General features: G+C 45.6%; 2 protein-coding genes across 2 annotated transcripts; one reads left to right on the forward strand and one right to left on the reverse strand.

Annotated features, from left to right (window-relative positions):
- Window positions 1-437: 437 nt before the first annotated feature.
- On the forward strand, window positions 438-12981 carry csrnp1b (cysteine-serine-rich nuclear protein 1b). The gene is made up of 5 exons (XM_079292515.1): window positions 438-619; window positions 6942-7140; window positions 8999-9258; window positions 9356-9652; window positions 9778-12981. The coding sequence occupies exons 2-5, from the start codon at window positions 6960-6962 to the stop codon at window positions 10747-10749; spliced, it is 1710 nt and encodes a 569-aa protein (XP_079148641.1). The 5' UTR covers window positions 438-619; window positions 6942-6959; the 3' UTR covers window positions 10750-12981.
- Window positions 12982-13938: 957 nt separating this feature from the next.
- LOC306794332 (elastase-1-like) lies at window positions 13939-16042 on the reverse strand (the record flags this gene model as incomplete). Its single annotated transcript, XM_079292365.1, has 7 exons — window positions 13939-14112; window positions 14433-14578; window positions 14847-14983; window positions 15233-15361; window positions 15521-15627; window positions 15818-15912; window positions 16009-16042. The coding sequence occupies 7 exons, from the start codon at window positions 16040-16042 to the stop codon at window positions 13939-13941; spliced, it is 822 nt and encodes a 273-aa protein (XP_079148491.1).
- Between the last annotated feature and the right edge of the window lie 2693 nt (window positions 16043-18735).

The following is an 18735-nucleotide window of genomic DNA, read 5'->3' on the forward strand; positions in this document are numbered from 1 at the left end:
CTGTCTGCGTGTCTGCCTTGTGTGTCTTGTCTGTCTGTCTGCCTTGTCTGTCTTGTCTGTCTTGTCTGCCTTGTCTGCCTGTCTGTCTTGTCTCTCTGTCTGCCTGTCTGTCTTGTCTCTCTGTCTGCCTGTCTGTCTGTCTGTCTATCTATCTACATATCTCTGTTCACAAACTCACCACCAGAGGCTATTTAATGGCTCAGGGACGACTATTTTATTCGACATATTATTATAAGTATCATATGAATACAATAGATGACCATATGCATTTCCTCGTGCAGGTATACGGTCACAGTCTCACTCAGAGGACGGGCAGGAAGCAGCGTGGGCAGCCTCCCTGTGTCACCGCCTGCGTCAGACCAGACGCCAGGAGGGAGTTTTCCACTGACGAAAAAGGCTGCGCTTCTCGGCAGTCCACTCCAGACAAGGGAAGCGCTTCAGCTGGTACGGATCCCCGTGCGGCGGAGAGACGCAGACAATAGCACCGAGAGCTGTCTGAATGTGGGGATAAGCGCTGTATTTATTTGTGCCATTTTGGATTACTTCCACTGTTATCCCACCGGCTGTCTACCCCAACGCTGTTTTAGTCCCTAATGGTGATCGGATACTCGAATTGGTGGTGAGTGGACCCAGTGCAGAGCTGCATGTCGGCTGATTGAACGCCGTGTTTTACGTCTTTAACCTCAGCGGAGGAGCCACGGAGTTTGAATTGTGTTTCTCTGGTGTCGGAGTCCTTCAAATGGAACAACGTGTTGTTACGGCTGAATCTTGATGGCTGTGTTGGCTGGATCTCTGTTGAAACACACTTCTTTTAGTCGTTTAACTTCAAGGTTTATTGTAAATATTGACATGGTCGGCTGCTTGCTGAAGTGAGTGAACTAATTGCGCTTCACTGCTGGTTTACACACACACACACACACACACACAGGTGATCATTACCTGATTTGCAGAGGAATAAAACAATGTATTGATTTAGGCGAGAGTCCAACAATCCGCTTCATTCACTTATTGATTGATGGATCAAACGCTTATAAATCAGGTGTTTCGGAACTCCACCGCGCACAGCGGGAGAGCTGTGCTTTACATCACGGTGTGGTTTCGGGCTGTGGATTCATGAATGTGTGAACTGTTGATGAGGTCGGCTTTGTGTATTCAGCCCGCGCGGAGTTGTTCTTGTTCACCTCGGCGGTGCTGGTGCGCCTCTTGTAACTCGAGCGACTCCTGAACGCACTACATCTGAGCACGCGCAGCTGACAGCGCTGCTGTCATTAGAATTAGCATTAATCATGAGGAATGATCGGGTCACATGCCACGGCCTCGCCACTTGCCCGTTCGGCTACGTTTTATTTTGATTTTGGATTGATTGATTTTTATATTTCACCTCGTGCACGTTTGCGCTGTGAGCCAGGTGTGGATTCGGAGTGTTGAGTGTCTTCATTGTTTGAATATTTCTCCTCAGCAGCGTGTGGATATTTCTTTATGCCAGTAATTCTGACGCAAAAACAAAAGAATGTTAGTGTAAATTCAATACCTAGAAAAGCAGCGAGTGCGCTCGCTGTTTGTTCATTTACCAGATTATTATTCTCACCAGAAGCTGTAATTAATGCATGGTTTAGTAAATGACACTATAATTTGGGGCTCTTATTTTTATAGAGCCACACTCGATCTGTATTTTTTTGAAAGAGCGACTGAATCAATGTCATCGTCTCTAGCGCGACCTCACCCGGATCTTTTTTGGAATCATGTTTTCTGGAATTCGGCTCCAGAGAGCTGAATGATCCTTTGTTTACAGAGAGGGGACGTATAGCACTTGATGCTGTGCATCTCATGTGGTGTTCATCTCCCAGGAATGTGCAGTGATGTTGAATAACTCTCCTCTTGTGTGGTATCATTTAAAAACATATTGCTCACATTTTACACCACGATGCCTCTAAAAGAATATCTTCTGTTAATCATAAACAACATGAAGCAACAAAAGGTCTTTGCCATATTTGGAGGAATTTCAACGATGGTAATTACCGTCCCTACCTCCTGACTCCCCTCCTCTCCATCATATGATTCTGTGCTCGCCAACCTTGTGGGGCCTGCAGCTGTCAGCACAGATGATCTGGATGGCCACTTCCTGTGCACTGCAGTGTGCGTTTCACAACCTCAGGAAGCTCGCACACACTTTTAGTGTCTATCTCCCCAGCTGGGAGAGGCTGCAGCAGCAGCAGCAGCAGCAGCAGCGGTGCTGGGTTCAGACAAGGTTGCATGTGCCTGCCTCATTTTGGTCACGCAGGATGGCCCCATGCTTTTGTGCCTGGAGACGTGAGAGAGAGGGGGGGGCGCAGGGAGTCTGCAGACGGTCTCCCTCGCAACACTGGAGAGCTCCCATCTGCTTTGTCCTCTCCCAGCAGTCCATGCTGCAAGTGTCCCAGACTGGAGCACGACCCCTGAACCCAAAACCACCTCCTCTCTTCCGCCACACAAACACACGCACTCAGCGCTGAATGTTTGCTGCTATGAAAAGGAATTTTCTTGAGATTTTCTCAACTGTGCTTTTTCTTACACACAGCAGCTTCTGATCCATGCAAATATGCAAGAGGAAGAAAAGAAATCACAGCTACATATTTTTTACTTCTTTATTAACATATTCTTTCTGCATACCTTCGCCAGGATGCAGTCTACTTACAATCAGCCCTCTTTTTGGTGTACAATTTGAGTAAACTAACCCAAATCAGTTGCAGTACACAGTCTGACTCCTGCATGCCTGCATAACAGATTAATGACAGCTGAGGGCATGTGAGGTCCATGTGCAAGCTAATACCCTGGCAGGTGTGGCCAGGAGAGGTAGCTCACGCTGCCTTATGGGAGTAGGACTTTCCAGTGGTTAGAAGTGGAAAACACATCTGGGTTAGATCGAGCCTCAGTTCTTCTCCCACTATTACAGCAAGAGTGGCGCTGCCAGAATGGAATTCCTGCGGCTTTGGAGACATGACATTAGTTATTTGTTTTGTACAATCCTCTCTCCTTCCTCCCACTACCTCTCCGTTTGGGAATCAGTGTGTGCACGGGTTGGGGCAGCGGAACAGAATGTTTCTGTGGCACAGTCACAACGGGCTTTGGGCTTCAGTGAGAACAAACAGGCTCACAGAGGAGAAAACAGGAGCCCTCCCTGCTTTGTTCCAGCAGGTGGAGCGCTTCTGAGAAACAGCTGAGTTTAAGAAACGGGCCAGTGTTCCCCCCCCCAGCTGTACATGTGCTGGCATCCAGCCCGCCGTCACCTTGATAGCTCTGATCAATTACCCCTGTCTTCTCAGCGACTGAGCTGGAAGTGAGAGGTGCATTACAATGAAGCTTAGAGGGGGGGGTTCGGCCTGCCCGGACATGCTCCTACACACACAGGAAGACTCCCAGGTTCATCATTATCACATTTTATGAGCACTCAACTCAGCCAGTCAGTAATTCAGGCACTGCACAGCGTTGCTAGTGTGCCATGTAAATGCTCTGGGCTGGCTAAGTTTAGTGCGACTTGTCACTCCCACCCACTCGGTGGCAAAGAGGCTGGACAGGCAGTGCAAGGGGGCAAAGTCAACTGTGAGTTGTCCTGCTGGGCTTTGGGGGCAGGCAGGGTCAGTTTTAAAATGCTACTGGACCCCTTAAGGCTTTTAAAGATTTTTCTGGACACACAAATGTCGTCATGGGTTTCCTGTTCTTTTTTGTGCTTCTGATTACATCGCTTGTAAAATATATGCCTTTTGTCAACGTGTGTGTGTTGCATTGGGAAAAGTTAGGGGACGTTCCACCCTAGAATCCTCTTGTTGGTGTAAAGTGTCAGCAATGTTATTTGCATATTTGCTGTTGTTCTTAATGAGTGATGGATTAAACCTAAACTTATTCTCCCCAGTTGGAATAATTTAAGATTCCTCGATAAGAACCTGAGGCGCTGTCTGCAGGCAAAATGGGAATGAATTGGGATTCTGAATTCATATTAACAGCCTGTAGCTGCATGATAGTCTTATTCGACTGACATACTTCGGCGTCTGACTTGAGCTGTGTAGTGCTTCTGGTGACAAATCTCCTCGCCAGAGATTTATCTTCCCAACTCTGTGACAACTGGCTCGGGAGCACCTCAGCGGATGCGTCCTTTATCTGGCTGCCTGTGTGTGCTCGATGGAATGACAGTGATGCATAATTTAGCGCACGTTGAAAACATGCTGTGCACCCTCTCTCTGGCTCGGCTGTCCGATCACATCCATTCTGCGCTCAGAGCAGACATTCACAGGCACTGCTTTCTTGAGGAGCCGGCTCTGAATTCTTCTCTTTCATCTTTTTCTTTTCCCGGATCCCTTCACGCTTTTTTTTTTTTTTTGCAAATGAGTAATTGCACGATTGTTGTCTATTTAAATTTTTTTTTTACCCCCGGTCCCTTGTTCCAGCCGCTGCTCTTTGGGCTCTTGTTCTGTGGCTGCAGCAGCAGAGCAGGCTGAGAAGCTCCAGATTGACTACAAGCCGTCCCCTTGCCAGGATTAACCTCTCGCCATTGTTTCTGCCCGTTGAACAGGATTAACAAATCAATGTGTCAGGTAGACTGCAGTCAAGAGACAATGACCCAGTTCTGACACCACTGCCCCCCCCCCCCCCACCCCACCCCACCTCTCTCCCTCTCCTCCCCTTCTGCCTCACTGTAGCTTTTAATTAAAAAGACTTTGCTTAGCTGGCGCTATGCACTCCCTTGGGGATGCCTCTCGGCTTTGTTTTCACTTTTTATTTTTTTTTACAGGGAATTGGGGGTGGGAGTGATGGCAAAAATGCAAGGTGAACCCATGTGTGCCCCTCTTTCCTCGCACTGGGACGTGCATGTGGCGTTTGGAACACTTGTTGTCTGATCAGTGATAAGCAACAGATGCTGCACCCAGGTGTTTCTCAGTTGTTTCCAGGCAGATCGCATGATGCGGTGACATCAGTAGCTGTGAAAGGCATTTGGAGATTATTGACTGCTCGAGTAAATTGATGGATTGGAATTGAGCGACTGGCTTTCTCATTGGTTCGAGAGTGCAAGAAACGCTGAGGTGGTCACAATGTAAAGGATGCCTTTTTGTACGTGCAGAGACCGTACGAGCCAGCTTGACCTATTGCAAGGTGATTCATTCATCATATGTGCACTGGGGACAACAGTATCTGACTGCAGCAACAACAACAGCCCACTATAGAGCTGCAAAGCTGCCCCCACTGCCTATTCAAAGGTGTCAGCCTCTTGCCCTTGACTCTGACTTATCTTTTATCCTTGTCAAAAGGCAAGAGCAGTTTTGCATAATTGCTCACTGTTGCGTGCTGTAAAAATGACTTCCTCCTCGTGTACCTTGTATACTTAGGCCTTCAATTGCTGGCACTTGCATAACATCCTGATAAGACAGGTATGTAGGTCACACATGGAGTTAAAGTTACGTGTATCCTGTCTTTGACACATTTAGTTGTCCTCTAAGGAGTAGCGGTGACGAATAAGCCTGTTGGCATGACAGCTTGGTGTCTGTGTATCCGAGCCAATATCAGGCTAATAATTTACATGTTTGGGAATTTAACTCATTTAACGGTCTCTAATCTGCAATTGTACCAAGCCAAAAAAAATCAACAGAAAAGGACATTTCCTTATAAACATGCGTACAAAAATAACCAAAAATCAATTACATGCTCGAGCTGCAACAGCTGGAAGTGATTTAGCCAATATTCCAAAGACAGTTCAAAGTGAAATGATCTCTTTATGGGTAAAGTAACAGCCGCCTTTCCTTTTCCATTCCACATTATTGCAGGGAGTGTCTGTGCTGGAGTTGAGCCCAGTCATGTCTTCCTTCTCCTCTCACTTCCTTCTCCTCCGTCCCTCCTCCCTTAAGTTAGGCTCGGCCCCCGGACTGTGATGATGACCTCTCTAGTCTCTTGGCAGTCGTCGTCTTGCGCTTCCCAGCAGATGTGAAGAAGGTTGTCTGTTGTTTGTCAAAGCCACGTAACCTGTTTATATCCCATAACCGTGAAACACACCAGCAGTGAACCTTCCGTCTCGTTCAACATGTTAATCTTTCATGTCAGTGGTTTCTGCCTGTTTCCTGGAATGCGCTGAGGTTGATTTGGTTGAGCTATAAGAGTATCATTCATTGACTGAAACATTAAACATTTAACATTTAAAGATATCACCAGAGCTTGCGCATAAGAGGTTTTACAGGTATTAGGCAATGCTTTTGAAGATTAGAGGGTGAATGGCGTTCTCTCTCCTCACGATCATCTTTTTTTCCTCGTCTCCTCTGGCCTGCCTGTCTATCTTTCTCAAAGGATTGATTGTTTTTATCGCTGAACCAGCAGCCCCTCTCACGGGAGCTCTGAAAGAATGCATGCAGCAGTTGCATAACAAAACATCTTGAACACGCATAGCTGTACATATTTACTGTGACTGCCATGCGAACACATCAAACAGGACAAGAGGCAAATGGCCCTGGCTTTGGCCCTCGTATTCGATGGCGCCGCCTAAAGGGAGTGATTGAAATGAAATGTCGACGGCTGAATGATTTGGTCACCTCTGTCCTTGGTCCTTCTCTCTAATCAATGCCTTTGCTGAGCTGATGGGATTTGGAAGAGGGCGAAGGGTCCAGTAATTGTTGCCTTATGCGAATAGGCCTGATTGATTGCTTCCTGTGCCATGGCTAACTTCCACTCTCAGCTGAGTGCAGCACGGGATTGGGACGCATGTGGTCTCACGCGGCCCAGCACATGACCCACTTCTACCAATAACACTGTAAATGGCCTGTGTGTGTACAATAGCTTCCATGCAACATACAGATATTTATTCATTGGTTCTGGTTGTGTTATATTACCAAATACTGTACCATTCATAAGAAAAAAAACTTCAAAGCTGTTAAAAAAAGTGTGACGAATTTGCTAATAACCTCTCCCTCTGCTGTTTCCTGCAGATTGTTCCCGCTAACGCCATGAGTGGGCTGCTCAAGAGGAAGTTTGAGGAGGTGGATGAGGACCCGTGCTACTCCTCACCCTCCTCCTTCTCCTTCTCCTCCGCCTGCTCAGGCTTGGACTCGGAGGGGGAGAGCTGCTACTCGGACACCCTGGATTCCACTCCCAGCAACCCCAGCTCCCCAGCAACAAATTTCAACAGTGAGTGTTCTCTTCTAGCAACAGTAAATCATAGAAAGAGCTGATGTTACATGCTTTTTAATGCGTTATTTCGCCTTGTCTTTACTGCTCTGCAGAGGCGCTGATAACAAACCCATAAAACTGGGGTAGAGTTAAGGAATTTAGGCAGCTGGCAGACCATGAAACAGTTCACCGAAATGATTTCAGACATCTGCAATGAATACCCCTTTTGATTTTATGCCCTGAAGCTGCTCAATGGCTAATCGCATTGTGCAGTGGCTGTCTCCACCTTCTTCCCAGAGCCTTGTAGACAGACAGAGCCTCACCTTTCCCTGAAAGATGTTGGTCGGGCACCTTCAGGGTGTCTCTGGCTGGACCTGGGTACGTCTGCTGGCCTTTAGGGGACCGGCTGGGTAGGGGAGAAGGGCAAACAGTTGTGAGGTTTCCAGGACGGCGGGGCAGGGAGCCAGGAGGAGAAGCGTGGCAGGTTGCCAAGGCTTGGAACACATAGAGCCTTGTCTGAAGCCCGGGCATGCACCCAGCACAGGTGCTGAAAGAGGCTGGGTGAAGGGATACGGAAAAAGGGGGGGGGGGGTAGGACAATCAAGAAAGGAAGGCATGCAGACACATCGAGAGAAGCAGATTGTGCAAACCATTATAATCCGGTGTTTGTGTTGGACTGAAAGTTGCCTGCCATTGTGAGGTGAAGGGGGGGGGGAAACAGCCAGCAAAGCTATCCCATTTAGAGGCAGCGGAGAAAGGTATCATTTGTCTCCTGCTGGTGTTATAAGCCTGACTGGATTTGATGGATGGGAAGCTGGAACTGGCAGTTTGTTTCATCTGTATTTCCCCTCGCGGCAGATTTAGATGACATAGTAAGGCTGTTGTCTGTACCTGTATTGGGGTAAAAGGTTGGTTTTCTTCCCCTGAGCTTCAATTATTGCACCAAGTACACCGATTTTTCCATTTGAGGGCGGTGGTTCAGGCTGTGTCTCCAGGAGGGAGCGCTGGCTGACAAAATGGGAATCTATAAGGAATTCCCCACCACAAGGTGTAATGCTCAACACATGCCAGTATTAGCATCCTTTTCTGTGATACAAAAAAAATCTGCAGAGGAAAAAGTTGCTTGTCTTAAAGGCTCCAAAGTAATGTTTAATATTCCTCAGCAGAGGAAGTGTAATTTACAATGAAGCTTGAATAACTGTTCCCGCATATGGTTCCACTTTGGTTCCCATATGTTTTTATTGTATTTGTCTGAGGAGAGAAAGATGGCTGGTTGCTTTGAGTCCTGAATGTTTTCAACAGAAAAAGGACCTTTGACTCCTCCGGTTTCTGGGCCATTTGTGGGGATTGTCAGCTTGCAGGGAGACCAGGCTGGGCAGTTTTTATTCCTGTCCTGAGAGCTACACTTCCATCCTCCGCCTCTTCCGGAAGCCCCGAGCATTTACTCACCCGTTTGTGATCCTGGCAGCCCTGCTTCCGCCTGTGTTTTGGCCACCACAGGGAAATTCCAGGGCTGGGTGGTTTCTGTCGCACAGTAGGACGAGTAGAAACGAGACCGAGTGATTTCGTGTTAGTTTAGGTTTCACTTTACAGGATGTAAAATGTGTTGAACTCCTGTTAGCAGTGTCTTTTAATTGGGTCCATGATAAGGCTTGGTTGAGGATAGGGCAATGAATCAGAGCGGTGTCCTTTTACAGTCTGTTCAGAAGGGCTTGCACACAGTTTAAGACTTCACACGGCGTGGCATTATGCCATCTAGTGGCACATAAAAGCAATTGAGGCTGTTCAAAAGAATGCACTAATAACCGTCTGTTTAAAACACCACTCCCCTTCTTGGAAAAGCTGTATTCTAAATCTATTCTTTCTTCATCTACAGCAACATCCATCCTAAAGAAATCCAAGAGAGCACGACGGGGCAACGTGACCTTTGACCAGGTGACGGTGTTCTTCTTCCCTCGGTGCCAAGGCTTCACCAGTGTTTCCAGTCGTGGAGGATGCACTCTGGGCATGATGCAGCGACACAGCGTGCTACGCACGTATACGCTTGCTGAGTTTGCTGTGGAGCAGCGGCTTCTACGCAGGGAAAAATTCCTCAACAGACTCAGGGAGGAAAAGCTGGAGGCTCTCAAATTGAAGGTGAGCAAAGTTGCCCTCAAGCAGATCATTTGTAAAAAATCCCTAAATTCTGATGCGCAAGTTCAATGCAACAGTCACTCATTTGATGTCTCTCCAGCTGACTAAGAACGGAACCCAGGAGAATGAGGAGGCGGAGCGCCTCACGGTGGACGACATCCCCGAGCAGGACATCGACATCAGTGGGGTCAATTTGGACGAGGGCTATTTCCTCCAGCCGTATCCGCCCAAACGCCGCTACGCACTGCTCAAAGCCGCCGGTGTGAAGAAGATCGACAAGGAGGAGAAGAGGCAGTTGCATGAGCTGAGAATCTCCAGGGAGAACTGCGGTTGCGACTGCCAGGGCTTTTGCGAGCCTGAGACATGTAGCTGCAGCCTGGCCGGCATCAAATGTCAGGTAAGCCAAAAAAAAAAACCAACCTAAACTGTGGTTCGACATTAAGGGCTCCAAATCACAATACGATTGGGACTTCTTATCCGTATTTCTCAAGTAATTTGACTCCTTCCTTCTGCTCCCCACAGATGGATCATTCCTCGTTCCCATGTGGCTGTACCAAGGACGGCTGCGGGAACACAGAAGGTCGCATTGAGTTCAACTCCACTCGGGTACAGACGCATTACATCCATACTATCATGAAGCTGGAGCTGGAGAAGAGGCTGGAGGAGCAGTTGAGCACAGAGGAGGAGGAGGAGGAGAACACAACCACCTTGCCAGCCTCTTTCCCCTTTAGTTCCGAACTGGCGGCAGCTGGAGAGCACAGTTGCAGCAGCGATATGACGGACTTATCGGACTCTTCTGGTCAGAGTGAGGACTCTGAGGCAGGCGAGAGCCGGTGTGAGCATCGCACCCAGCTGGATGTGGATGAGAAAGGCCTGAGCCGTATTTTGAGTTTCAGCGACGCGGAGAACGGCTCGAGAAGTAGCAGGGGCGGTGGGGAGTGTAAAGGTATTTGCTGCCCGGATCAACGGCAAGAACAACAGCAGCCATGCACGGAGGCTTTTAGCAGCTTCAGCATGGTGGACTTTGCTGACGAGAATGACAATATAGATTCCGCACTGTTAGACGATCACACAGACAATCGAGTCGCAGCCATCTCAGAACTTTTGGACGAGAACGCCAACCAGGGAAACGGCCTGTTCCATAGCAGTAGCGTGCCACGCACGCCCTCCCCAACCGTCGACCGCTCGGCGAGCTACAACATGGACCTGAGTCTCTCCTCGGAGTCCGACCTGGAGTTCTTCGACGGTTTCCCCTGCTTGGGGCCCAGCTCGCTCTACAACTCCCTCAAGGAGTATGAACACATGGACAACTTTTTTCAGTTTCAGTTTCCTAGTTACCCCAGCCTCCCTCCGGCGAGCGACCCCGGGACCTGCCTCCTGGAGTCGCTGATTGGCCTTTCAGAATCCGTTCCAGAACCCCCTGCCACATTTACAGACAATCAGCTGTTGGAGGAAGCCATGAAATTGTCTGTGATGGAGTCTGTGAAAGTTTGACAAAACGTGAAAATGTGTGGACAGTGCAAGAAAAAAAAGACAGGAGTTTTGGAGGGGACCGAACGTGCACATAAGAAGTTAATGTCAACGTGATATTTGGAGGAAGCTGTGATTTCCCTCTTGCCTAATAAATGTTCAAATTCCACACTTGCCTTCAAAACGTCAGCAAAGCAGTTTGGGATTATTGCTGTGTGAGATGGCAGCTAGTGTTGAAAGTGAAAAGATGCAAAACAGAGATCAATTTGACCAGGCCTATAGAAACCAATGATGGCTCTCAGTTCCTAAGAAAGCTCTTTTAACCAAACCAAGATCAGCAAACCATATGCTAAACAGGAATCAACCTTAACCGGGGCCAGGTTGGGAATCTCAACACAGCTGAATGTGCACCTCAGGGAATTTTTTTTTCTAGCTTTCGGAGGCAATGTATGGTGACCATTGCTGTGATGGCCTTCATATGAAACCTGAGTCAAATCACAACGAAGTCCTGTTCATGTTTTCCCTTTGGGCTTACACCCTAGATGACTTGAGTATAGGGTCCTCCCTGTGTTGATTCCTGAAGCTAGTGGACTCATTCTCCTCAAGATCTCTCCCAAGGGTCTTATATGGTACAAAAAAGAATCCCTCTAAAAGCTCCTCGATCAGCACTTTATCTGTGAAAATAGTTATGTATGAATAGGCATTGTTGTGGTTGTATGGGATCGATTCAACAGTTAAACGCTAAATTATGGAGTTTCTTATTTATGAGCTGGGTAACTAGAAGAAATAATGCTCATACCATTTAATGCTGTAGCTTTTATTGTCTTTATTGCTTTTGTTTTAAATTATTTCCTTCATGATTTTATTCTATTTATTTCAGATAAAAGCCTACTTTCACTCAAGAAGCACTGTGGTTTGATATTTTCACCTAAAAGTGCAATCTTCCTTCCTTTCTTTCCGTTTCACGTAAAGTCATTGCTTTGGGAAATGGGACCACAAGTCCATCAGAAAGTATTTAATATCTATTCTCTTTTACATTTAAGTTTTTTTTTAAATAACTTATTACATCATAATTTCATTAGCTATTTAATTTTAGACATTTTGGCAATAAAAATGGGGTGTTGTGAAGTTTACTGGATGTGCCTGCTTATCAGGGGAGCCATGCCTGCCAATGGTGTGTGCAGAGTGCTTCCATTTAAGCTTTGGGACTGAAAACTGTGGAATCTCCCAAATCACTGAAACTAAATTATGGGTCTATTGTATCGCTGCCTCTAATGTAACCATAGAAAATGACACTAATATTTTGTAACTAATTTATGTAGGTTGAAAAAAAAAGAATTCTAATCACTTACAAATTGAATATTTTATTAAGAACGCAAAATGAGTAATTTTCAATCTGGGACAAACTTTGTAATATATGAATAATGGAGAAATGTACACTTATGAAGGTTATCGCTCTCTAGCATTCTGAAGTATTTTTAATAGGCAGTCTCATGTTTAGAAATGCCACTAAAACTAAGTAAAGATCAATTTGATTGTATTCTGAATTGCTTGGAAGTCTGTGACTTGGGTTACATTATGAACTGAATATCACACGTAAAGGGTTTTTTGTGCATAAAAACTGCATATATTATACACTTTTTATTGCACATACAAACCCTAACAAAATGAAGCGTTGCCTCATTCATCATAGAACAAGACCTTTCAAAGGTGATTCTGTCACCAGTGTGAACAGTTGAGGACACTCGAGAGTTGATGTACATATCTCACCCTTTCTACAGCTGTTTCAACAGCCTTTCTGGACCCTTTAGAAATGATGCATGCAGGTCCTGTTTGTTAAAACTTGTTCTGATTAATTGTATACTTTGAAAAAGTGCTGAGCGCACGTTGGAAATGTATTATTCGCTTTTTGCCTTTTTAATTACTTTGAAATCCATCCGATTATATGTTCTTACGCCAAGAAGAGGGCACTGATTTTTGCAAGCAAACGTTTGTTTCTCTTGTATAAAACATCAATTCTCATGAAGAAATGGCAACAGTGAGTGTTTAGCAGTGTAATGTATTACAGTACAGCTTTTTTAAACATTTTTTTTCAAAGAACGTGTCTTACTTTTCGCCTTTTGTGTTGTACATATTTCTGCTTGAATGGTCCTGCAGAGCAAACAAAGCTGCTTTATTTTTTTCATATTCACACTTTAACCTGCTGTTAAAAAAAACAAAACAGTTTCTTTCATCTAAGCCATTTTGACAGCCTGTCCCTCCAAATAATAATAAAAAAACATTTTCTAAATGCTGTTTGTCAAATGCTGATTTGTTATACAGGGAAACCTTAGTGTAGTTTAGAGGATAAACAAATAAGCTCATACAGCTCTCTTTGATTTATCTTATGCATATTTTATGGAGACTTCCTGACTGAAAACATGTCCAGTGGTCTCATGTTCTTACCTCCTAAAATCAGTATATGTTAATCTACAGCATTATAGGCAGTGTGTTGTTCATGCTCAATGCATTGACATTCTTTTTTTTGTGTATGAACCACTGGAATTCATCTGTGGCTTTTGGTCTCTATGGTTAAGAGAAAAACACTGCGTGTGATGTCATGCTGTAGTCTCCTGCATGACTACCACCGCAAACATATGGCCTGAGATCCCAGACAACGCGGAAATGTCGGGCCAGTGACTGCATATAGCTCACATTTGGCCACCACTAAGAAAATGTGGTTCTTGTTAAGTCTTTAGGTAGATCTTACAAGAATTATTACCTAATATAAGTCCAGTCCCTTTGGTCGTTCTTCTTAATCATCCATTAAAACATCGCTAAGAATGTTCCATCTACTGGGGTTGCAGATTGGGAGGTTAGAAAATCAGGGTTTTCACGATGACTTCTTCTGTTGGCCCAATGACCCTTAAACTGTGGCCCTTTAAATGTGGCCCTATTTGCAGACTGGTTGTAAGCAAAGTAGGTTATTGCCGCCATATAATTTAGTCTAAACATTCACCACTGTTGCCACCCTTTGGCTAGATTCAGAACTACAAGAAAAGATGTACTGCATGTAAACATATGACTGAGATGATAATTGATTTTATTTCCCACGTTCCATTTGACAGGATACACAGTGACATCTATCGTACCACCTGGACAAAAACATACAAAGAAAATAAAAGTCAGGCAACTGAAATATGCAGATGAAGTGGTGACATTTTCAGGATCCTGTCATAGAGGTATTAGGAGGCTCACTGAATAGATCCAGTCGTGGAAGGAAGAGACTCTGGTGAAGACCGTGGGTTTTGACACTTGGTTGCACATGCCGGATGGACCGTAACTGACAACGCCGTGGACTCTCCAGGCTCCGTCTGTGAAACAGCTCAGCGGACCTCCGGAGTCGCCCTGGGACAGGTAGCAACAAGAACAGACACAAGAGGAGAGGGTCCAGCTTGAAGACCGTAGGATGAGAAGTAGGACGTTGCCTCTTACTCAACCTGTTTGATACAGCTTTTGCTTAGACCGAGATCCACTGGGTGGCATTGTTGTCAGAATGATCAATGAGTTGCCACTAGTGCAGGATCACTGACCATTTGAGTCACTTAAAGTGTTCTGTTAAATTACAAAAAATAGAAAAAGAATCCCCAAAAAAAAGGACATTTTGTATGGTCATGGTCTTGCATGAATGGAGATCAAAACAGTATGCACACATGTGTTTGCTTTACCTGGCAGCCTGATATGACTCCGTCCCCTCCGGCACACACCATGGTTCTCAGAGCAATGCTGCCCCACCACTCAGGCTGGGAGCAGACTGCATGCTCCACCACGGGGATGGGAGCCACCTGCAGGATGGCAGGCACGCTTCCTCCGTCTGTAAAAAGAGGAGAAGAGGGAGTTCATGAATCCTTTCATACTGCAGCTGCCCTGACAAAGTGCTGTTGCTTACAGTGTGCATTCAATTGGGACATACTACTTCCTCATAACACTGCTTCTTGAACTTTGACCCCCTTGGAAAGTGGGTCAGAATAACAAGAAAAGCATGCTGGCTTACATACTGCAAAATGCGTCCAGAAGCAATCGGACATCCTGTGCTGCATTTGACATACTCAACAGTACGAGTAGTATGAGTGTGTTCTCACAGTCCGTAAGTCCCCAGCCGGTGACGTAACAGGTGAACCCATGAGGTAGCATCTCCTCAGGACGGGGAAGGTCTGCGATGGCCACGTAGCCGTTGTCGTACACAGGATTAGCCAGTCTCAAGAGAGCAACATCATTTCTGATCGACAAAAAAACCAAAAAGGGGATGAGATACCGTAGTTTTGTTTCCATCTTCTTGTGCAACGCAATGAAGTTCTGTGGCCATCGTTGAGGGAAAGTGGTAATACAGGATTGCTCCTAGTTCTAAATGTGAATACTATTGATGCCCCCCGCCCCTGAAACTATCCCCTTGGGCCACTGCTGTCAATACAAGTGTGCTTTTGAGTGGCTAAAGTAAGAGAAGTGGTCTGACTTGTTTTCATTTTACCCTCTGCCAAGGTCTCCGGTCCAGCCAGGATGGACAGCAATCATTTCCACACGGATGAACTGCTCACTGCCGTCATACTCATACAGGTCATACTCTCCCACCACCACACGGTACAGACTAGGATCCATGCTGACAGGAAAGTAAGAAATAGAGACACACTATGCTTACTTATCATGTGTCCAGCGGACAAGGAATAGGCAGATCAGGATTGGCGGCGTTTGTTCAAGTCTATTCAGTGCATTCAGTTGAATGTGTATTGATGTCAATGAGGACAGTGAGAGACCCAACCTGAGGATACAGTGCGCTGCAGTCAGAATGTAGAAAGCATCAATGATAGAGCCTCCACAGATGTGGTAGAATGAACCGTCATTGTATGAATCATACTGGAGAGAAGCCTGAGAGAAAACAGAGAACAAATACAGGTCATTCCTCAGTATGATGAGGTCTAGCAGCGCAATGCTGAGCCTATTTGCTCAATAAGAAATAAGACACTCACTGTATCGTATTGTCACAAAAAGGACCATACTTGTATAGAACCACTGTAAAGGAAATTGTTTTTATCTTTTTAAAGTAGTGCATTTTCACCTGCCATCTCCAGGTGTTGGGTTTGGCATCATGGCCTCCTATGACCCTCTCATTGTGCACATTATGGTTGAAGGGTGTTTCAGCACAAATCAGCCCTTTGGTGCAGCATGAACAGAGAGACCATTGGTGACAGTAATAGCACTGAAAAGGTCTATTGAAAAGCGTGTCTGTATATTTCTTGAAAAACTTACCAATGCAGGACAGAAAGGCCGCAAGCCAAATCATGTTGGAGCACTGAGGACCAGGTAGTTTGCTTTTCACTATTTATATCAGTTTGAGACTGGAGGACCTTCAGAAAGTATTAGGTAACCGTTAAGTTACCTGCCAACATCACAAATCCATGCCAATAATTCCAGATCGAATGAGCAATGTCATGTTGTAGTGAGGAATGGGGAAAAGATTGGAAAAATGTTTATATACAGGTAGTCAGAAACCATATAAATCTCTCAAAATCCATTTAATTATACAGTCATTGTAGTTGCATTTAAATTAGTTAGGAAACTTTAAAAACAAGTGCTCATACTTTTTTTTAATCATGGTGGGAAAAGAGCAGGTGCATTCACACACCATCTATCTGAACCCTCCAAAAAGAGCAAACACACATTTTCCTACAGATAACTGTTCAAACTGATCCACAGCCACTGAACAGCAAAATATGCTCCACAGCCCGCTAACAGCATATGATGTTGTTCAATATTATATTGTGAATAACAGGCAGATTTCAGTGGAAGATACAGATGTGTAATTATATCGGCCTTGTACAAACATAATTAACTATATGCATTTAAAAGTTCAGATACATATTGTTGGGCTCTGACCATGTGGCTTAAACATGTGCTGTGGACAAAGAAAATCAGGCCTTAACTTTTTCAAGCAAAGGTCTCATCCTGATTTGTAGTTGATAAGAGCAAAGGGATTTCACACTAAGGTGTGAATTCCCCCCCCCCCAAATAACCATGGTAACCGCGGCAATCTCATTGGCCGAGAGCCAAGAGACCCGAGGACCCCTGTGGTTCAGCCGATGTTCTATAAAACTCTCTGCTGCCCCCACCTCAAAGCTTTTCCCCCTTCGACCTCGGTTGAGTTAGGAAGCACACCACGCTCTCTTCGCTCGGACACCCCCGTCCAGGCCACAGAAAGCCACGAGGAAGCCCCTCAAACCCTCATCAAACCCTGACAGGTCACGAGCCGTTTTGCTGGACGAAACGACAGTGTTCCACTTTGAGTACGGCTCCACCAGCCCGCGAGACGAACCCGCATCAGCGATCCGTTCTCCGCCTTTCTTTTTATTTTGTGCACAAACCGGCACAGAGGAGCCCGACGAAGCCTCGCTCCTCTCGTGACCGAGGATTCCCGGCAAGACGCGCAGACACGTCGTCTCATCCGAAGTTAACTGTTCTCCCTGCAGCGAGTACAGACCGGACCTGCGTTTGCTCCAGAGCCACGCTAACGGACCGAAGCCGCGCCAGCTCACCGCCGCGCGACACACAGCGCCCGCTGCAAAGCCGCGCCGACCCGCAAGCTCCCCCCTGTCCCCCTTCCCGACGAGGAAAACGGACAGCTTTGCCACAAACACTTCCACGTTGCAACGAAGCATCTACAAGTAAGATTCTTGGCATTTGGGCATAGCTTAGCTTAAATTAACTTAAGTTTAATTCAGGCCATTCATTTATATGTTGATATTCCCGTGTTTTTGTGTGTTTAAGACTGTCGCGTGATATTGAGGTATTACGCAATCATTACGGCGCAGAGAAGCGCCGCTGTATTTGTGTATCAACTATGACTGTTTCTTTGGGATTAATTTCATTCATTGTCTTCCACTCCGTGTGGAAGTTCTCTTTTCATTAACTCGACTCGGTGAGTGAGCTGAGGTGCGTGGTTTATCACGGCATAAGTTACCGGCAGTTCTCAAGACGACAGCGGTATATTTATGCGTGATAGAGCCAGCCAACTCAGGCTCACTACAACGCGCACCGCGCGCAGAAGTCTGATTCATGAGCCCCCACCTTTTTTCTCTTTCCTCCTTTCACGAAACACACACACACACAGCTCCGAATTCTACCCCTGGGGAACCTCGTTCAAACGAGCGCCTCACATCACGTGCTGCCCAGGCAAACGTGAATTACGCACAGCAGCCCCATTCTGCCATTTTGTCCGGGTCCCTCGACTCCGCCATCTTTGTAGTTTCTAGCTGTAGTTCTTAAGGCCCCTCCCCTTTGGCCAGCGTCACTCGACGCCGCCATCTTTGTAGTCTTTAGCGTAGCTGTAAGACTCCTTCCTGTTCACCCACAGACCCACACACACACACATACACATACACACACAGACATACACCCTCATCCATTTTATTCATTCTTTAGTTTAGGCATATAAAATTGTATGATAATGTTTGTTGGTTGCAATATTAATTGATTTGATCATTTATTATTTTGATTCAATAAACTCTGTTATACTTTCAGGAGCAGTCGTCTGTGATTACTTGTGCATATGTATTTGATAAGACTGTATGTAGTAGCCGGTGCTCGAACTTAAACCTTCACTGTCACTGAATGTATAGTCATACGCAGACTATTGACATTATGAGTGACTACTAATTATGAGACTTAGTTTTATCGTTTGGTTATTGGTCCCTGTTCGCAGGGTGGTGCCCCGTTTTTATTAATAATCATTAATAATTGTTACATACATCAATAATTCTATTGATGTCAAGAATTCAGTTTCTTAAATGCTGATAACCCAAACACGCTCCTTTAGATCCCAACATAATGGTGCCCCGTGTGAGGGTACGTTATTCCAGTTTTGTTACAGTATATATGCACATTAATCCATAATTAATTTTGAATAATTAATTTTCCAAAAAATATTTTTTTCGAAAAATTATTTTTTTTCTTCTTTTGAATGATCCAAATTCCTGAAAC

This window comes from Melanostigma gelatinosum (assembly GCF_949748355.1).
Source record: "Melanostigma gelatinosum genome assembly, chromosome: 20".
In the NCBI taxonomy this organism is placed as follows: Eukaryota; Metazoa; Chordata; class Actinopteri; order Perciformes; family Zoarcidae; genus Melanostigma; species Melanostigma gelatinosum.

What these genes read in the sequence shown, in the direction of transcription:
- csrnp1b (XM_079292515.1), top strand. Translation starts at nt 6,960, where the DNA reads ATGAGTGGGCTGCTCAAGAGGAAGTTTGAGGAGGTGGATGAGGACCCG. An exon ending in TGGAGGCTCTCAAATTGAAG is followed by an intron (nt 9,259 to 9,355) that starts GTGAGCAAAGTT and finishes ATGTCTCTCCAG; the next exon opens with CTGACTAAGAACGGAACCCA. An exon ending in TGGCCGGCATCAAATGTCAG is followed by an intron (nt 9,653 to 9,777) that starts GTAAGCCAAAAA and finishes TGCTCCCCACAG; the next exon opens with ATGGATCATTCCTCGTTCCC.